At 35.2% G+C, this 20,320-nt stretch overlaps 2 protein-coding genes and 1 long non-coding RNA gene across 4 annotated transcripts; 2 read left to right on the forward strand and 1 right to left on the reverse strand.

The window, feature by feature from the left end:
* Window positions 1–213: 213 nt before the first annotated feature.
* LOC131299604 (protein FAR1-RELATED SEQUENCE 5-like) lies at window positions 214–1,402 on the forward strand. The gene is made up of 4 exons (XM_058325190.1): window positions 214–282; window positions 327–846; window positions 965–1,105; window positions 1,185–1,402. Exons 1-4 carry the CDS (start codon window positions 214–216, stop codon window positions 1,400–1,402), a joined length of 948 nt encoding a protein of 315 aa, XP_058181173.1.
* Window positions 1,403–2,914: 1,512 nt separating this feature from the next.
* Window positions 2,915–6,710, forward strand: LOC131299445 (bax inhibitor 1-like). 2 transcript variants are annotated; one of them, XM_058325001.1, is made up of 6 exons: window positions 2,915–3,219; window positions 4,706–4,849; window positions 4,932–5,023; window positions 5,878–6,064; window positions 6,184–6,339; window positions 6,445–6,710. In XM_058325001.1, exons 1-6 carry the CDS (start codon window positions 3,097–3,099, stop codon window positions 6,493–6,495), a joined length of 753 nt encoding a protein of 250 aa, XP_058180984.1. In that variant the 5' UTR covers window positions 2,915–3,096; the 3' UTR covers window positions 6,496–6,710. The 2 variants fall into 2 exon arrangements, with proteins under 2 accessions (XP_058180984.1, XP_058180983.1); XM_058325000.1 differs by having other exon boundaries at window positions 3,033–3,219; window positions 4,929–5,023.
* Window positions 5,434–5,884, reverse strand: LOC131299460 (uncharacterized). The gene is made up of 2 exons (XR_009190779.1): window positions 5,715–5,884; window positions 5,434–5,675 (listed from the first exon to the last, which is right to left on the reverse strand). It is a non-coding gene; the product is annotated as an uncharacterized LOC131299460 (long non-coding RNA).
* Window positions 6,711–20,320: the final 13,610 nt, after the last annotated feature.

A 20,320-nucleotide genomic window follows, 5' to 3' on the forward strand; every position in this document is an offset into this window, starting at 1 on the left:
CAATTACTTGTCAGTTAATGCAGTTGGGTGAGACTGCTTTTGCACAATTACCTGACAGTTAATCCTTTCGGTGGTTAAAGAGCAGTACGTGAAAACTTTCTTTTGGAGGGCATTTTTGGAAAATGAAAATACACGACAAGAAGGGAGACACCAAAGTGGTGCTCTCCCTTTATATATTAGAATAGATGGTTGTTTAACACTTTTTTTACTGTCATGTCCGGTAAAAGGCCGAAGACCCTTTTTACTGATCAAGATGCCGCTATGGCAAAAGCCATCCCATTGGTAATGCCAGAAACATATCATTGAATTTGCACGTGGCATATGAGGCAAAATGCAATGAAACATCTTGGATATTTTTGTATAAAGAAGACGGCTCTGAGTTTGCAGGACATCTTCATGCATTTATCAATGATATATTGGAAGAGGATGAATTCCTATCTGCTTGGGATGCCATGGTCTCTAAGTATGATCTTGAAGATAATAATTGGATACAACTTACTTTTCAAGTAAGAGAGAAATGGGCCAAAGCTTATGTCAAAAGTACATTTTGTGCTGGTAGTAAAACTACACAGCTAAGTGAAAGTTTGAATGCTGATATAAGGCATTACTTGAAATCAGACCTCGACTTAGCTCAATTTTTCGAACATTTTGAAAGAGAGGTCCACAAAAAGCGGTACAATGAATTGAAAGCTGAGTATAACTTAAGGCAAAAGTTACCTCGCAAAAAGATGAACACGCCGATGTTAACACAAGCTGGGGAAGTGTACACATCAAAAGTATTTGAGAAATTTCAGGCTGAGTATGAAGTGTACCAAGCAACTTATATAGAGGACCGTATCAATGAAGGTTTGCCGACAAGTGAATACACCGTTGCGATACTTGGTCAACCTAAAACTTACAAAGTCTTAGGCAATTAACTGTTCAGAACAAACTGTTTCCTGCAGTTGTTGTAAATTTGAGGCAGTTGGAATATTGTGCAGCCATGCTCTAAAGGTTTTGTACGTGATGGATATTAAGCTCATACCGGAAAGATATATTCTAAAGAGATGGACACGAGATGCGAAGGCTGGAATCGTGAATGACTTTGAAGGATGTGAGGTTGAAGGTGACAATAAATTGAAGGTTACCAATAGATATAGAATGCTATGCCCTGAATTGGTAAAAACTTGCATCCTGAGCGGCAGAATGTGAAGAGGCATCTGCCTTGGTAGCTGGCTATATGAATGAGATGTTTGAAAAGGTTGAAGATATCTTAAAGAACAAACGAGATGTGGATGAGTCTACTAATGAAGGACAAGACTCTCCACATGAAGCTCCTTTGGAAAATTTTGTTGCCATTCGGCCAAAAGGACTTAAGAAAAAACAGGCTCCTCACAAGGGAAACAGAAGACCAAAAAGTTAGACTGAGAAATAAGGGAAGAAAAAAAAGGGTGGATCAGCAGAAGTTGTTCCAAATGAGAAGTTATTTCTTAAGATTGGTATCTACCTGTTGACTAAATTTGGAAGGTTTATAACTTGTGTTGCTCATCATTTAGGGCCATGATATAACAGCTATCCATAAACAAAAATTGGTTGTATGCTCCAATCAAAATCTACCGTCAATGCATACAAGGTAATTCCGTTATGCGCGCACTGATGATTCCCACTTTTTTTCGTGGCAACCAAATGCAATCTTTGAGCTCTGGTTACAATAATGTACTAAATGTTTCCTCCAAAATTGTTGGGAAGTTCCCTCATGAGTAAAATCCCTTTCGTATGATATGTGATACGGAGTATTGTTTTTAGGGATTCTACTCTATCATGTCTATTTTCTCAGAGAAAATTCTGCCTTAATTTCCAATCAAGACAAATATGGTCTATGGAAAAGTATGCGAAGACTTGGAAGACTTGTTCCATAACCACAAATCCATCTTCCTTCGAGAGAGAGAGAGATAGAACGGACTATAGCGAGACTTTTTATGCAAGTAATAGTGGCAGCGGTCAAGAAGTGGAATTTATCATGGATGAATCCTGAAGAAGTTGAACTTGTGAGGAATTTCATCTACAGCAATTTCATATGTGATGCCTTACTCCTGATCCCCTCATGGGGATTTTTTTTGAATGATATATCTGTAATATTTTTTTTTCTTTCAGTATGTTTTCTTTCACTGATGTTATATTAGTAATTTCATCATGGTTTTTTTCAATGATGTTATATAGCTCGTGAGTTTTTTTTTTTTTTTTTCTAGCAAAACAAGCACAGAGCCAAGAACATCAAATTCATAGCACTGCTATTGGTAGGAATTATAAATTTCACCCAAGGCCTTCACTCTCTCATCCATGAATCCAAATAAAAATACTTACAAATTGAATTACAACTTCACAAAATCAGACATTGAAAGAGAGTTGGGAAGAAACTTGCTGCAAAAAAACATTTTCTTATTAAAAAACATAATAATATACTTATTTATGTCCATTTAAACTGATTTGTTAGGCCACAAGGTGAATGGTTCGGATCATTAATCGAATTTCAGAATAAAGACAAAAATTAGGCATGGAGGGGAGCTTAGGCTCCGTTCCGGAACAAAAAATAAGTCCTTATTTTTTAAGAAGGCAATTTCAAGCTAAAAAATTATAGGTTTATTTTGAAATTTAAAAATATGCAATATGGATCTTGTTTGGAAGATCTTGATGAGATCTTTTATACGATGTAAAAAAAATTAAAAAATTATTTTTCATTTACTTTATTTTTGAGTTTGAAAATGTGAAATAAGATGCTTATTTTTTAAGAAGATTTTTGAAACAGAGCCTTAACCCGATACACGTTATACACGGTAGTTTCGTCATCAGAGTGTTGGGTAAAATTAAAAAAGAATAGTACTGTAGTAATTGAATTGACTTTATTACTTAAAAGAAAAGAAAAAGAAAAGTATATATGAATAAGAAAAGATACTCGCTCGCCGGCCGTCCAGTAACTTCGCGGAACTTGCTACATCTTTTACGGGTAGTTTATTTTTATATTATTATTAGGGATATAAATACCCGAGAAGCCTCTGGATACTCCATATTTGATCGCCCTCCGCTTTCTCTCCTCTCTCGGAAAATAAGAAAGAAAAAATGGAAGCGTTCTCGTCGTTCTTTGGTGAAACTCAATCGTCGGCCTCTCGCAACGGTTGGAGTTATGATTCTCTCAAGAACTTCCGTCAGATCTCTCCCCTCGTCCAAACTCATCTCAAACAGGTCTCTCTCTCTCTCTCGATCTCGATCTCGATCGAAAAGATAGGACAAATCGTTGTTAGTTTGTTTTGTCTGTTCCTTTTCTTTTCCTTCATATATTTTATTGTGAGAAGGACGAAATTGGCGTTAACTGGCCCAAATTTGCTCTGGTTTCGTCGATTTGGAAGGAATTTTGCCCCTTTGTATTACGAGAAAGGATACACAAATAAGGAGTTTCTATCACTTGTCGTTTTATTAAGTAAAATTAGTGGGAAATGGTTAGAAAAGATGGGAAATGATGAAGAATAAGGCTTTTATTTTATTGATCCATTTTTAATTCTCTCTCCCTTTCTCACCATCCCTAGGGCTTATTTAGGGTTTTGTATTTTGTTGCCAGTTTTAGTTTCCTGAATTCCACCCTTTTTCCCTTGTTTGCGTGCCTTATAGGGTCTTCTAGATAATCGATTCTGGTATTGCATTTGTTTGGTCTTTTGTACAGTTCCCCCCCTCCCCCTAGTTTTTTGGGCGTTTTGTCCTTATTCGAAAAAATTCGTGTTTTGTCTTGTGTCAAATTTTTGTGGATAATAGATGATAGGAAAAAGTAGAAAATTACAATTTTTACGCAAATATTTTTTAAAATAATCAAAAGATAAAGCCCAAAAAGCTTGTGATGAACCAATACTCCAAAAAAATTAGGCGGAATACTAACAAATGCAGAATTTTTGTAACGAAGACAAAACTCAAAAAGCCCAAAAAAAGCTAAGAGAAACAACACCTAAGGTTCTTAATTCTTGTAAAAGAAGAGGACCTATGATTTTTGGTTCTTACTTTTCATGTTTACCAAGTTCAAAGTCCATTATGCCATCCAGTTAGAAAACCGCATAATCTCCGCCAAACAGATCGAAATCTTTTGGGAATTAGACCTGATGTAGATTTCCATCCAATGGTTTAGGGATCTCGTTTTCTTTTCACTTTATGTTCGAGTTTTATGGTTTTCTTTTCTGTGTTATTGTTTAGAGCGGTTCTTCAACTTTTTTACTCAGCTTTGTTGTGTTTATTTGAATTTTACTGCGTTTGTCGGGGTTTTTCTGGTTGACTTTAGATGCAATAGTTGATAAAGATATAGGTTTTTCGGACAACACAGAACCCAATGCTTTTGACAGAGATTGAATGGAGAACAAATTCATGTAGCCGTCCCCGATTGGGCGACTTTTCGTTTGGTTTGGTTTCGGGGGGAAAGGGGGGTGGTGGGCTAGGGTTTGATCATATGCTGTCATAGTCTTGCTATCATCATCACTGGTTTTCCAGCTTGTACACCACCACCACTTCCCAAAACAAGAAAACAAAGAAAAAAGGGGAGAAAATGGTATTTGAAGTCCTTATTGGTGGAGATCATCCTTGTTTGTTTAGAGTTTTACTTTTCTTCTTCTACAGGTTAATGTTACTGCTTTTTTTTGAGTTTTCTCGTTCTTTATTTTGATTTTTGATTGTTTACTTTGTTGCTTTACAGGTTTATCTCACGCTATGTTGTGCTCTGATTGCTTCGGCAGTTGGAGCCTATTTGCATATCCTCTGGAACATTGGTGGCCTACTTACTACCCTTGGTTGCATGGGAAGTATTGTTTGGCTACTTTCAACCCCGCCATATGAAGAGGTAAGACTCTGATTTCAGTTTCTTTTACATTTTGCTTTTTTTGTCATGCACGCGATGTTGAATTTTATCTTTCTTCAAGCAGCAAAAGAGAGTCACACTCTTGATGGCCACTGCACTCTTGCAAGGGGCTTCAATTGGTCCCTTGATTGATTTGGCTATTGAAATTGATCCAAGGCAAGTATTTATTTCATCTCTTTTATTTCTTTAATCTGTTCCCTAGTTGTTTCTATTTCGAGAATGGTTCTGTGTTCTTTCTCTTGGTTTGTGTTAGTTTTTTGGTTGGTGGGTGGGTGGTTGGTTTGTCTTAGGAAATTGTTGCTGTCTTGGTTTTGTTGGCTTCTAACATCATGAGCGAGACAGGAGTTCTGATGGGAAGAAGATAATTGTCTTTTTTCTTTTTCTTTTTCCATATTGCGGCTTTCAGTTATCTTGTGTGATTTATTGAAAAGTAACTTTCCCCTGGAATTTTTTGTTTTACAGTTCATGGTAAGATGAAACTTAGTTTTGTGTACTCTCCATTGGTTCAAGTTGCAATTTGTGGTCACTAGGTGTTGTTTGAGATCTAGTCCCTAGATGAAACTTTGTTGTCATTTTGTGTACTCTCCCTGGGGGTGGAAGATCATACTTAACTAATTGTGTCACTCTCGCTGCTGTTGCTGTTATCATCATCATTGAATTATCCTCGTTATTACTTATTTTATTGATCAGCTTATCCTTGTTATTACTCCAATCCTGAACTAGATATTTGCATGATATGAACTTCCATCATGTTCTGATGGAGTTATAGTGCTTTCTCATTTATTGTCTGCGTCGCAGCATGTGGATTCTTACACCCCCCCCCCCCCCCCCCCCCCCCCCCCCCCACCAACCCCCACAAGTCATGTTTGGTTTAATTCAAGGGTTTGTTGATGCCCACAGCATTGTTGTGAAGACTAGAAATTGCTGCTTCTTTTTTTTTTTTTTTCCCCGGTGCATGACGTTTATCATTTTTTCAATCACTGTTTTAACACTGAGTTTTTGGTTTGCAGCATTCTGGTCAGTGCTTTTGTGGGATGTGCTGTGGCTTTTGGTTGTTTCTCAATAGCAGCCATGTTGGCAAAGCGCAGGGAATACCTTTACCTTGGTGGTCTTCTTTCATCTGGTCTCTCCATCTTGTTCTGGTTGCACTTTGCATCCTCCTTGTTCGGAGGTTCTGCCACTCTCTTCAAGTTTGAGGTATATTTATTGTTTTCGCTTGCTAATATGTTTACTTTGTTATGGCAGTCTCATATGTTTCAAAACAGGGCATTGCATTGTAACTGTTTTGCTTTATGATTTATTTATTTATTTTGCAGTTGTACTTCGGGCTCTTGGTGTTCGTGGGCTACATTGTGGTGGATACCCAAGATATAATTGAGAAGGCACACTTTGGGGATCTGGACTATGTGAAGCATGCTCTAACCCTTTTCACTGATTTTGCTGCTGTTTTTGTCCGGATCCTCATAATCATGGTGAGTCAGGTTTAACTGAAAAAATGGCATTAGGAGCTCATAATAATTTTTTCCTTATCTTTTGTTGGATAGTGTCAATACTGACTAGTTTTTCTTGTTGTGCAGCTGAAGAACTCTGAGAAGCAACAAGAGAAGAAGAAGAAGAGAAGAAATTGAACTTGATTAAGCAGCTGGGAGATCTTGTCTAACTTTGTACTGGATGGATCCTTTCTGTTGTCTATATAACTGGTTTTCCATTTCCTTTGATAACTGAAAATTGTGTTAATAGTTGCGGTTTGGATGTCGAGAGTGAGCTTTTGTTTGGATACCGCTTATGACTAAGATACAAATTTCATAATTCCTTTGGCATAATAAACCATATAGTTGGTATGTGTTTGGATGTGCATGTGACTGCTGGTGAATATTTGGACTAGGCTTTGCCCGTGCCTACGGCACTACTCAAGTCGAGATGGCGGGGAAAAAAATTGATGGCATTTTTGTAATAAATTTGAAAGAGTGTGGGTACACACATCAGTCATTGGATCAATTCAGTCCTAGCTATTGCAAAAACTTATCTTTTGGGAGGCATATACCTTTCTGTTTTGTATCATATAGATTTCATATTTGGCAAGCATATGATATGTTGAATTCTATTACCTGCTTTCTACAATGCTTTGAGATTTAACTTATGGGAAATTTACTATCAAAACTACTGGCATGGTGCATGTTGCATTAGGGTGGTGAATTGCAGGTTTTTTCTTTTCCTTGTAGAAAACAAGGGGAGCTTCTACATAGCTGCGAAGCCTGTTCTCGGAACAAGTACCCTGTTGCAACAGTTCACTATGCTGCATCGAAGGGTGGACTCCACCTATGAGCTATTGAATTAGGCGATCCGAAAATCAACTTCTTCCTCACTTCCCTCTATTGCTAAAGGAGGCTCGACTCTTATCACAGAGTGTAAATTGACCTCGAGCTTCCACCTATGAGCTATTGAATTAGGCGATCCGAAAATCAACTTCTTCCTCACTTCCCTCTATCGCTAAAGGAGGCTCGACTCTTATCACAGAAAGTGTAAATTGACCTCGAGCTCAGGGGCTTTAAGGTAGCCAATAAGTCAGAGTAGTCCAAAATAGGGAACTCATCACTGAGAGATGCAAGGGGAGGCTGAGGAAAGGAATCATCCTTAATATTGCAGGCAAGCCAATGAGCACAACAGTTACCTCTCCTACTAAGCCAACTAAATTGTGAAATTTAGAACCGAGGTCAGAAGAAAGTACCAGAATGTGTTCAAGAATGGTCTAAACTTCCTTATGACTTCCTTTGCCTTTAGCAGCAATCAAGTTGGCAACCTGCAAACGAGTCAATTTTGATCTGGATTGAAGATAGCTTCCATGTGTTGGCCGCTGCCTTACCTGAGTTTTGAGAAAAGCTCTGTTCCACTATCTAGCATTTTAACTCGGACTTTAGGTGCAATATGCTAGTCTTATGATATAAGATGCATCTTACTGTTGGATTTACAAGAACCAGACTTAATTACTGGTTGGCTTTTCAATTAAAAGAATATGATTAATAACAAATTTGGACATTTTATTCAAAACAATGTGACAGAGATATTGCTACAATTAGGAGACACAATAAGAAAGAATCGGTGATGAAAAAAGAAAAAATAAATTAACCAAGAAGGCAATCCTAAAAAAAATAAAAATTATTGTTTGCAACGGTGGCTGCACACTCAAATTTTTTTACTACTAGTAGTTTTAATTTAAAGTTTTGTTTGAACACTCAGCCCATATTAGCATCCATCAATCCAAATAGCCTATAATTCAATACATGATACATTAGTTCAAACAAATTCCATAATGAAAAAAATTAAAATATATACAAAAGGAGAAAAAGATTTATTGATATCAATATCGTGTTCTGTTTACACTCTCAGAAGTGATAATTTTTATATCCATTGCCTACAACCTAAGTGTAGTAATTTAGAATTCACTTCATTAACTACTTTTTATATTTTGTTTGTTTAGTTTTGACCTAACGTTAGACTCTACAGTTGTTACCAAATTTCTTATAAAAATTCAACGACGTTGCAAAACTCATATTCTATGTGAGCTTTTGTTAGTTAATCGAACTAGTAGGACTAAGGTAACACCCTTCTTAGCCTCGTTCTCTCTGAATTTTTGGTCTGATATATATATATATATATATATATATATATATATATATATATATATATATATATATATATATATATATATAGACTTTTTTATTTTTACTAATTGTTTGTTTAGCTTTTCATCATAATTTTTGCGATTAATCAAACGTCCCGATGAGAAGAATAAGATAGATAGGGGTGTGTGTGTGTGTGTGTGTGTGTGTGTGTGTGTGTGTGAGTGTGTGTATATATATATATATATATATATGAACCAAAGTTGAAAAAAATCATATAAAACAGTAATAAAGACAAAAATACTAGTTGTTTGGTATTTTGTCTTAAGTAGACTTTTTTTTTTTTGATAATTTTTTTTTTACTTTTTAGACTCCTCCTACTGAGAAGAACGATTAATCAAAAAATATACGAGAACCTATCAAAAATTCAGAAAATATATCAAACATAAAAAAAAAAATTTACTGTAACCACAGAGTGTTATTTGACAAGATTTTCCAAACAAAAAATAATTGCACAAACATGATATTCATAATGTATATAGACAAGTATACCACTGCATTGATAGGTACTATGTTGGTTTTGATAGGGAGCAAGTTATTTTCACTCAAGGTGCAATAAAACTTGATAAAATGTGCAAGAATAAATTTCCAAAAAATAAAAAGTTGGATTTAACAATACAATGTCAATCATATTTAGTTGTAACTTTCATTTCATAAGAAGCAAGTTATTTTCTCCAGAGGTGCAAAAAGTTGAGTAATGGTGCCATATATGGTTAATTTTCCAAAAGAAATAAGGGGATACTTCTCCGAAACATATATATATACACAAATTATCAAGTGAGGGATCCCTCATTTTTTTAAAATGAGGGACTTTCATTTCCCGATCAAATTTTGAAAATCCGAACCGTTCAATGTGTGCAGAACGTGATTTTAAGGGTCCCCGCGAGAAATCAACAAAAAAAATGACCGGGAAGGGCTTCATCCGAGCAGTTTTTTTTGAACCGTTCAATGAAAACTGCTCGGATGAAGCCCTTCCCGGTTTTTTTTTTTGCTGATTTTTCGCGGGGACCCTTAAAATCACGTTCTGATCACTTTGAGCGGCTCGGATCATCGAAATTCAATCGGGAAGGAAAGTCCCGCATTTTAAAAAAGTAAGGGATCCCTCACCGGAACATATATATATATATATATATATATATATATATATATAGAGAGAGAGAGAGAGAGAGAGAGAGAGAGAGAGAGAGAGAGTCCCCTTCTCCTAAGGACCACCTTAACTTAATAAAATAAGGACCTCCCTTTCCCGATAAAATTTCGATGATCCAAGCCACTCAATGTGTTCAGAACGTGATTTTCAAGGTACCTTTCAGTAATCGGCCAAAAAAAATGACCGGAAAGGCTTCATCGGAGCAATTTTTGTTTATTTTTTATCGAACGGTTCAAATAAAAATTGTTTGGATGAAGCCTTTCCCGGTCATTTTTTTGCTGATTCCTCGCGAATACTCTTAAAATCACGTTCTGAACACATTGAGCGGCTCGGATCATCGAAATTCGAACGGGAAATGGGAGGAATGGAGAGGTCCTTATTTTAACTAAAATAAGGACCTCCTCATTTGAAAATGATTATATATATATATATATATATATATATATATATATATATAGAGAGAGAGAGAGAGACAGAGAGAGAGAGAGAGTTAGGTTCCGGTGAGGGATCCCTCATTTTATTAAAATGCGGGACTCCCCTTCCCGATTGAATTTCGATGATCCGAGCCGCTCAAAGTGATCAGAACGTGATTTTAAGGGTCCCCGTGAGAAATCAGCAAAAAAATGACCGGAAAGAGCTTCATCTGAGCAGTTTTCATTGAACGGTTCAAAAAAAACTGCTCGAATGACGCCCTTCCCGGTCATTTTTTTTGCTGATTTCTTGAGGGGACCCTTAAAATTACGTTCTGCACACATTGAACGGTTCAGATTTTCAAAATTTGATCGGAAAATGAAAGTCCCTCATTTTGTTAAAATGAGGGATCCCTCACTTGAAAATTTCTCTATATGTATATATATATATATACAGGATGATTCAAGGGACACCCAAAAAAACACCCCAAATCTCAAACTCATAGTTACCGATCAAATTTTTATGATCCGAACCGTTCAATGTGTGCAGAATGTGATTTTAAAGGTGCCCGCGAGAAATTAACAAAAAAAAATGATCGGAAAAGGCTTGATTTGAGCAGTTTTTAATTGAACCGTTCAATAAAAAACTGTTCGAAACTGTTCAAATCAAGCTCTTCCCGATCATTTTTTTTGCTGATTTCTCTTGGGTGCCCTTAAAATCACGTTCTGATCACATTGGGCGGCTCGGATTATCAAAATTTGATCGGGAACTATGAGGTATTTTTTTAGGTATTTTTTTGGGTGTCCCCGGAACCGCCCCGATATATATATATATATTATCATTTTCAAATGAGGAGGTCCTTATTTTAGTTAAAATAAGGACCTGCCCATTTCTCTTATTTCCTGTTCGAATTTCTATCGGGAAAAGGTGGTCCACATTTTATTAAGTTAAGGTGGTTCTTACGGGAAGTGGACTGTATATCAGTATATACACACACACACACATATACCCCTACCAATAAGGGATTTCTTATTGAGTTAAGTTAAGGACGTCCAATTTTCCGATTGAACTTTGATCATCCGAACCGTTTATGCCTTGTTTTCTTTCATTTTCAAACAAATACCCCTTAGATTCCCCCTACTTCCAACATTTCTCTCTCTATCTCTCTCCACTTATTACCCCTACTATTTTTCAAAAAAAATTTCAAAACACAAACCAAACAAAGCATTAATGTGTTCAGAACGTGATTTTAAGGGTACCCGTAAGAAACCAGCTCAAAATATGATTGGAAAGTGCTTGATCCAAATAATTTTTCATAAAGCTTGACAGGAACTGTTCTATGTAAAAAATATTAGGATCAAGTACTTTTCGTCTATATTTTGAGCCAATTTCTCGCGAGAACCCTTAAAAACATGTTTTAAACAAGTTGAAAGGTTTGGATTATCAAAATATGATCCAAAAGGCTCCAAACTATGAGGTCCTTAACTTAGGTCCTTATTAGAAACCCAAAATATACATATACGCACCGCCCTTCTCCTAAGGACACCCTTTTACTTTTTGGCTTTTTATTTTCAATTTTTTTGCCTTTTTATTTTTCCATTATGGTCAGAATATATTTTGACTATGGTAGAGTGTTTGAATAATATGTGCAGAATGAATTTTGCAGCAAAAGTAGTATTTGAGAGATATGTAATGAAAATGAATTTTAGTTGTGTTATTTACCATGTTGGTCCGGGTTATTTATTATGGGGTATAATGTGCATGAATAATGTTTTAATCAATTTTTTTGAAGTTATATTGTAAAAAAAAATTCTTCTTCGTTAACTGAAAGTCTCGAACTATTTTTTAATTTGTTGGTAATTAGGAAGAAATAAAGATAAGTAAAATAATGATGCGGAACAACGATTATGTTCTTTGGTTTGAAGTCTTTTTTGTTCTTACTTTTGTTTGTTGGTATGAAAAGGCTCCAACAATGTTTTTATTTTTTTTAAATAATAATTAAGTTAGATCCAAGTAATTGCCAAAAAGCAAGAACACTTCAAACTATCATCAATCCAAAAATAATAATAATAACTTACGAACTAAAAGAAAAACAAAACATACAACTTAAACATTATGTACCCAAATAAAATCTACAAATTTAAATACAAGAAAAACAGGATAATGTACTAAACATGAGGGTGTTTTGGGTATTATCCAAAATTAGGGAGGGTACTATGGTCTTTATGCAAACATGTTCAGAGAGAATGCGAAAAGAAGAATCCAAAAAGCTCCTCCTACCCCTCTTTCTCACTTCTCTTCTCTAAAAATGAGTTTTGGTTGCCCATGCCAAATACTCAAAACTTGAAAATGACAAAATGAAAATGCAAAAAGTAGAGTTCCAAACACGGCCTTTAATGCCTTGTTCGTTTGGTAACTTTGGGTATTTTAGTTTTGGTAATGGGTGGAGAGAGAAATATGATAATGATTGGAGAGAGGGGTAATGAGTGAAGAGAGATAGAGAGAGAAATGAAATTAATAATTGAAGAAATAAGATAATGATTGGAGAAAGATATATGGTAATGATTAAAAAATAATGTTAAAACAAAGTAAAATTTGGAAACCAACAAGGCCTAAGTAGCTCAAGAGATCCTTCTGTTGGACATTAGCTAACAGCTTCAAGTGGACCCTTTTAAGGAGATATTAACTCCAAAAAGTTTAAAATGCTCACCCACAAGTGCTGTGGTATACCTACTGGCTACTGTTGTATACCATTCCAACTATCTATTGCCAAATTAGGTGTAATTGCAAAGGGGATTTTCCATTCATTTCCAATTGTTCAACAGCAATTCACATGTCATTTAAATATTTTTTCTTGTTCCTGAGCTTCAATTATTATAGTTAAACTCTACATTGTTTTTTTCTAATGAGGATGTTAAGAATTTTGTCCCCATTAATTTTATGAGTACGTGTAGTTCATCGTCACTCAGTACTATAAAAATATAAGACTGCATTTATAGAATCTTCAAAATTGATCTTGATATTTTTTAAAATTTATGAAAGCTATGGAGTGAATGAAATCAAAAATTGATTCCCTCAGTTGATTGAATGGATATTTATTTACTCATCTTTGAGGTTTCAAGAGTCAGCTACCTGCTTGGTCCTCTTGGATCAAATGGTTGAGGTTCGGATTTATTAAATCATGCTTAATTATGTGAGTTGAGCCTAATTTAGTTTTGACTAGAATGGTTATGAATTTGTTGTGTTTCAGAAATATTGTTAACTTTATACAGATTTTATACAAGAACGGGTCACATAGAGCCATACTACCATCGATGGATTAGTTCCCGATTATATATATGTATTTTGGTACGATCAACGTGGTTTCTTAGTTATGTTGGCTTGTACTAAACTTATGTGTGGAAATTTTTTTAGTATATATGGCATGGTGTTCTCAACTATATTTTTTTGTTAGAAGAAGAAGAAGGTGTCTTTCACGTACCCCATTATCTCCATTTTTTAGTGATCTCGATTGATGGATTAGTTCCCGATTATGATAATACATGGATCCATACTATACTTTAATTGGACTTTGGAATAGATTTTCCATTGATGTATTTTTTTTTAACTTAACAAAAATCAACTAATGTGAGACCATAATTTCAAGGAAACTCAAATACAAAAAGTATTATTGTAGTCATCCAGCCATAATTTGCCTATTCGGTGTTGCCTCCTCAACTCCACATTTTGATTTTTCAATATGCGATGGGGGCAATATGGTCTCACATTAGTTGATTTTTGTTAAGTTAAAAAAATACATTAATGGAAAACCGGCCTATTCCAAAGTCTAATTAAAGTATAGTATGGATCCATGTATTATCATAATCGGGAACTAATCCATCAATCTTTGGGCACTTTGCCATGTTCATCTCTCTGTCTCTCTCTCCTCAAAAGTAATGCATATTATTATTAATTAATTAAAGAATAATAATGTAAAGTAGCGGAGACAATACCCATCATCTATTGATTCAACAGCACAGCCTAGGCCATTCATTATGTAGAACTAATTAGTGAGGTGATTTTGAAATTAAAGAAATGCAAACACACAGGGCCAAAATAAGGCTACCAGACACAAACCAATCACCTAAAGCAACGGACTTCTCCTTACCATTGCAGAAAAAAAACTTTGAGATCTCACCAACTCGTCTCTAATACAGTAATACTCCATCCATCCCATTTTCATTGTCCATTATTCTGTTTGTTTCTTTTATACTCCTTCCGTCCCTTTTTTTGTGTCCAGTATTCCATTTTGGGTTGTCCCTTAATAAGTGTCCATTTTGTAAAGTTAGGGGGGGAGAGGGGGGTAAAAGTTGGTGTATTGTCTATTTTGTCCCTAAAAGTAAATTTTATTTTGAAAAGTTAGTGAGTAAAAGTGTAATAATGATGGGTAAGTAGGGAAAGTGGATCAAAAAGTTGATGTGAAAGGTGTAATGATGATGTCTTTTTAATAAGTTGGAGTTACGAAGCAGGACACTTAAAAAGAGATGGAGGGAGTATCTTTTGCTTATACTTTCTCCATCCCTTATTTAGAGTTCAGTATTCCATTTTGGGATGTCCCTTAATAAGTGTCCATTTTGTAAAGTTAGTGGGTAAAAGTTGGTGCATTGTTGTAGACACCCCAATTTGGACCTATTAATTATCTTTAATTTATGCCCTCGAGACTCCTCGATGATGAAACGGAATCAAAATGAGACTCGGCTAAAGCTTGAACGATGCTTCTTGGTCTTTTTCAAAACTAAAACGCATTTTTTTCTCAACGCCATTAGAGTAAAATTGACACACATTTTAGTGTATAAAATATATTTGAATGAAACCAATTGGGTTTGAAAGAGGACTTAACCGACTTTCCAACGCTTCAAAAAAACACCCAAAACCGAGTTCGAAAGTGCCCGTAGCGCCCTTCTGAAGTTGGGCAGGCATTCTTGAGCGCCCGGGAGTGGCACTCTTGAGCACTTAGGATTGCACTTTTGAGCGCTCGGGAGGACTGACAGGCCATTGGATAATGAGCTTGACCCTTTGACCACGTTTTTCTTCAGATTTTTCTATCCTTTCAAACCTGTATGTCTCAGAAGACCAGCATGAATATTATCATTATGTTTTTCCCCCTAAAACCATTTTCTTTTATTTTCAAAAATAAATCTTAATTTTCTTCACCCCTATAAATACCTCTTCATTACCAACTGAGAAGGGGACGAAAAATCAGTCTCTCTTTCCCCCTTTTTGCTGCCAAAAATCTGTCTCCAAACCCTCTCAAACTCTTTTCAAAACAATTCTCATTTCCTAAGGGAAATTTCTAATTCTCAAGGAAAATCAAGCAAAAAATCCTAAAGAAGAATGTCTTCCTAGATTTCATCTTCTTTTACTGTTTTCAATCCATTTTCGAGCAAACAAATTAGTCCAAGAAGCCAAGTTCAAATCAAGCAAAGGTATAAAGGCTCACTTTATACTTTAAAATCTACTGTTTTCAAACTTTCTGAGGGGAATCAAGGGCCCTTACCAGTTCTTCATACTGGTTATGAGCTCATTTGATTTTAGTTTAGCAACAAGAACAAGAGGAATGCAAAGAAACAAAATATTTTTTTTGGGCACTATGTTCATTCCCAAGCGCTCAGGACCATTCCTGAGCTCTCAGGAGTACTGCTATCACCAAAATTCTATTTTGTTACGAAACATTGCATTTTCTGTATTTCAGTAGATACTGGGTGTGCACTGGTCCCTCCAGAGCCCAGTTAAGTATATTTTCTATTTGCAAGGAAGTGACACTTGGACATTCAAGACCGGTTCTTATTTGTTTGAGTCTGATGCTGAGCAAACCTGTATAAATGTTGTTTTAATCCATATGTCTGTGTTTGAATATTTTGTTTACTGTCGAAAATGCTAAGTTCTGATTTGCAGGAGCAGAGTGGTGCTCCTGAGCGCTCTAGACCTGTCTTGAGCGCTTGGGAGTGATCTCAGTAGCATCAATTTTGTTTTCTGCTAATATTCGTGTTATATCATCCCATTGTTGTATTCTGTCAGTTAGGTTTATTTACGGTTGTAAGGAAGCAATGTTTGAATAGTTAAGACCAGTTCTTAGCTGTTTAAGCCTCTTGCTGAGCACATTTATACTTAGATTTCTTTGTGTTTTTGCTGGCAGTACTAGCATGTGAATTTGTCTAACCAAATTTGCAGGATGGCTTGACAGAACTCCCGAGCACTCAGGACCACTCCCGAGCGCTCAGGAGTGATTCCAGTAATAATTTGTTCTGTTATCTTGCATCAGCATGTTATCGTATCTTGTAAACTTTACACATGCATGCACTGGCACTCGTACATACATGCTAACTGTTTTCATGAAACAAATCCTTTCGTTAAAATCCCGCAAACATTGAGTAGAGATCAATCACGTGTTGGGCGAGAGGGGTGCCATAAAACCCTTCCCCTCTCGTAATATGGCTTTCAAACCCAAAAATAATCTCTGGTTTTCAATTTCAAACCATCATTTTCAATCAAAACGGTTTCTCGGGTGGCGACTCTTCAATTCAATTTTTTCGGGCGGGTAGCCCACAATTGTCTACTTTGTCTCTGAAAGTAGATTCTATTTCAAAAAGTTAGTGAGTAAAAGAGTAATGATGATGGATAAGCAGCAAAAGTGAAGGAAAAAGTTGATGTGAAATGTATAATGATGATGTATTTTTAATAAGTTGGAGTTACGAAGCATGACACTTAAAAAAGGATGGAGGGAGTATCTTCTAGTGTGAATCTTGAAAAATATGCAATATAGATCTTGTTTGATAGATCTCGATTAGTTCTATAATACAAAGTTTTCAAAATTATGAAAAATATTATAGATTGGAAGATATAAGCAATTAAAAATGATACGCAATTCAAAAATGAATAATAAAAATGGGACGGATGGAGTAGTATCAATTAATCTATAACTACAAACACTTTACACTGTGTGTGTAACGCCCTGATTTCCAAGAAATTTAGGAAGCATTAACGTTAAAATACACTGAATTTTACAAACTACTAGGCCCATATTTGTCGTTATACAAAATTTACATTTAAGAAAAATACAAAAAAAAAAAATCTTACATTTATTTAAACATCTTCAAAGTGACTCTAGTCTTGATATAGATCCCAAGCATACTCGGTCTCGGCCCTTGGTATTCCTCTTGTGTCAAACATCACCACCATTCCTGCACCCTCTAACAAATTGATCGCCAAAGCAACCGATTTACCAAGATACAAATGTATCCGTGAGTAATAATTCACCCAGTAGAATAATCCTAACCCTACCAACCCTTACTCTACAATTAACAATTCAACAATATAACAATTGATAATACACATAAGGTACAGAATAATAGCACATCATATTTTTCTTTACTATCCATCAACTTACATGAAATCTAAGAATTCTCTCCGCGACATCCTTTCCTCCCACATCCACCAACTTTGATCGTTCCATGGAATAACTCTCCATTTATTTGTCCTGCACCAGGGTTCTAAGCGAATACTACTAAATTATGTATTTAGTCTGGATTCACCTACAACCATAATAAAGGAACAGCTCACCATAACAACTCAGCATTAGGGGTCGCACTATCTCATTGCCAGGATCCTTTACCATCTCCCAACTCTACACACTGGGTATTTTATCGTACCCCTAATCTACACACTGGGTATTTTATCGTACCCCTAATCTACACACTGGTACTATACCGTATTCAGGGATCCTTTATCGTTTCCCAAAATATTGTACCCGAAGTCATTTACCGTCCTTCACACACACACTGGGCACTGTACCGCATTAAGGATCCTTTACTGTATCCCAAGTCCTGTACCTGGAGTCCTTTACTGTCCTCCACACACTCTGAATACTTTACCGTACTCGAGGTACTTTACCGTTCCCCAACTCAACTAAAGGTACTTTACCGTACCAGGGTTCTTTACCGGCACCCAACATTCTCAATCAACTTTATCATTTTATCATTTACTTAACCACGTCTACGTGAGTCACTACTCATAACCACCCAGTGAACCTAAATCCATTCTAGCACATACAACATGATATAATCAATAACAACTCAAATCATAACATGATACAATTCATTGACACAGTATTATAACAATTGATAGGTGCAAATAATTAAACATATAAAAGATTTGGATTGGGCCGATGCCTCTTGAATTGTTATGTTCTATTGACTAAATATGTAAATTCCAATTTTATTAATTCCTAAAACTTCAAATGTTTTATCTTACTCAGTAAACTAGAAAATAAGGATAATTAAGTTTCATTATACTACAAATACACTATGCTCTGAAATATTATTTTTGTATAAAGGAGCATCGTGGTTATTTACTCGACATATTTATAAGATTGGTTAGTATAAATGTCAAGTTAAATAAGTGATTACTCAATTTATAAAATATTTTGTTTACTTTCTAAAATAAAGTCTAGCTACTTACCCTTTCTTTTTATTTTGTCTTAGTGTTATTATTAGTAACCCAAGAAACCAATAATAGTAATCTATAAAGAGAATATGATCTCTTTGGTATTAACAAGTATGACAACTGTTAATGAAATTTTACAAATATTTAATAATCACATCAAGACAAATTAGTAATACCTAACATGCATTTAACATTATAAACTTTAAAGTGTAAAAGTAGTGCTCAATGAGACAAAAACATAGTTTTAGGGTCGAATCTGGAATCAACGTAAGCACAAGAGGCAAGCTATAATATTAGTACCATTTTCTTAAAATTTCAGCGGTTATGAACAGTGTTTATTTGGAAAAACATTGAAAATTTTTGAATCACGGGGTTTTGATCCGTGGGCTGTTTTCTTCCATTCCAACTCTTTAAAATCGTCAGCTACGGACTAAATATACTTAGGGAGAAGTAGGAGAATGATTTGTCTACCTTAAATCAGGCCGAAAAGCGGAAAGAAATGGGTTCTGAATGATTTTGATAAAATGAAAAAGATGACGGGATCGGGGAACTCTGGGGCTGTGTCGAATTGAATGGAAAGTGGTTTGTGAATGCTTGGTGATGTATTGGTTGAGTGGAAACCCGAATTTGATATACGGAGTGGTGTTATGTAGAAACTCGTTTCTCTCTTTCTCTCTCTCTCTAGACTCAGCAGTAGAATTGGGAGTGAAATAATATACTTGTGTTCAATTTTCGAATTTTATGTGGGTATGTATAATGAGAGAGAATAAGGTAGTGAAAATGTGAGAGGATAAATGTGAAAGTGGTAGAATGGGGAAGGAGAGTGAAAGAGAAGGATATTGATAATGATAAGAGGGATAGGGGACAAGTGCCACATTTGGTGGGGTTTTCTTCAATTCTAATGTATGTGGATGCGCATATGTATAGGGTGAGAATGTATGTGGACGCATATATGTATAAGATGAGAGAGAGAGAAATAGGGGAACAAAATCCCTTAAATGTGGGGTGTAGTTTGAAGGATAAAGATGGAGGTGGTATAGTATGGAAGGGAAGTGGAGAGTTAGTTCGAATAGAGTTCTAGTTAGGGTTTAGATAGGAAAGATAAGAGATGAATATGAATCATTGATTCCTTGTATATCTAAAGTATAAATATATATCTTATACAAGAGTGTAAATAATATCAATTATACACATAATAATGTATTTTAATCATTCAATCTAATTAATTATTAAATTAGGAATTTAACAATATAAATTTGTTAAAAAATATTGGGTCAAAAATCCAGGTCGTTACAACCTATCCTCCTTAAAATAATTTCGTCCTTGAAATTGTGTGTTTCGGAATTTCAAACTAAAACAATAATAACTTCTTCTTTTTTTAAAAATAAAGAAGATACGGGGTATTGCATTCTATCCCCCTTAAAATAAAAATACGAACGTCAATCTATTCCTAATGTGATGTTGAGATTTGTCATGTTGGTTAGATCATATACGGACGTTGTTAAGCTTTTCATAATTTTTTTTATAACTAATTTATGTTGATAAAAGATATTTTTAAAATGTTTTTTTTATAAGTTTTTGAAAAAGAACCCATCTTAAGAATCCCTGAAAGTTATATTTAGATTCCAAAAAGAGATTTGTTCAAAGAGATTAAGGACGATGAGTAACTGTATGTCAAATAAAAACTTTTCATGAAAATTAATTTTGATAACAAACATGAAATTATAGTTTTCA

The sequence above is a fragment of the Rhododendron vialii genome, chromosome 9a (genome assembly GCF_030253575.1).
Source record: "Rhododendron vialii isolate Sample 1 chromosome 9a, ASM3025357v1".
NCBI classification, from domain to species: domain Eukaryota; kingdom Viridiplantae; phylum Streptophyta; class Magnoliopsida; order Ericales; family Ericaceae; genus Rhododendron; species Rhododendron vialii.

Coding starts and splice junctions, on each gene's coding strand:
- LOC131299604 (XM_058325190.1), top strand. CDS start 214: ATGTCCGGTAAAAGGCCGAAGACCCTTTTTACTGATCAAGATGCCGCT. Junction 283..326: donor TGGCAAAAGCCATCCCATTG/GTAATGCCAGAA, acceptor GTGGCATATGAG/GCAAAATGCAATGAAACATC. Junction 1,106..1,184: donor TGAAGGATGTGAGGTTGAAG/GTGACAATAAAT, acceptor CCTGAGCGGCAG/AATGTGAAGAGGCATCTGCC.
- LOC131299445 (XM_058325000.1), top strand. CDS start 3,097: ATGGAAGCGTTCTCGTCGTTCTTTGGTGAAACTCAATCGTCGGCCTCT. Junction 3,220..4,705: donor TCCAAACTCATCTCAAACAG/GTCTCTCTCTCT, acceptor GTTGCTTTACAG/GTTTATCTCACGCTATGTTG. Junction 5,024..5,877: donor GCTATTGAAATTGATCCAAG/GCAAGTATTTAT, acceptor TTTGGTTTGCAG/CATTCTGGTCAGTGCTTTTG.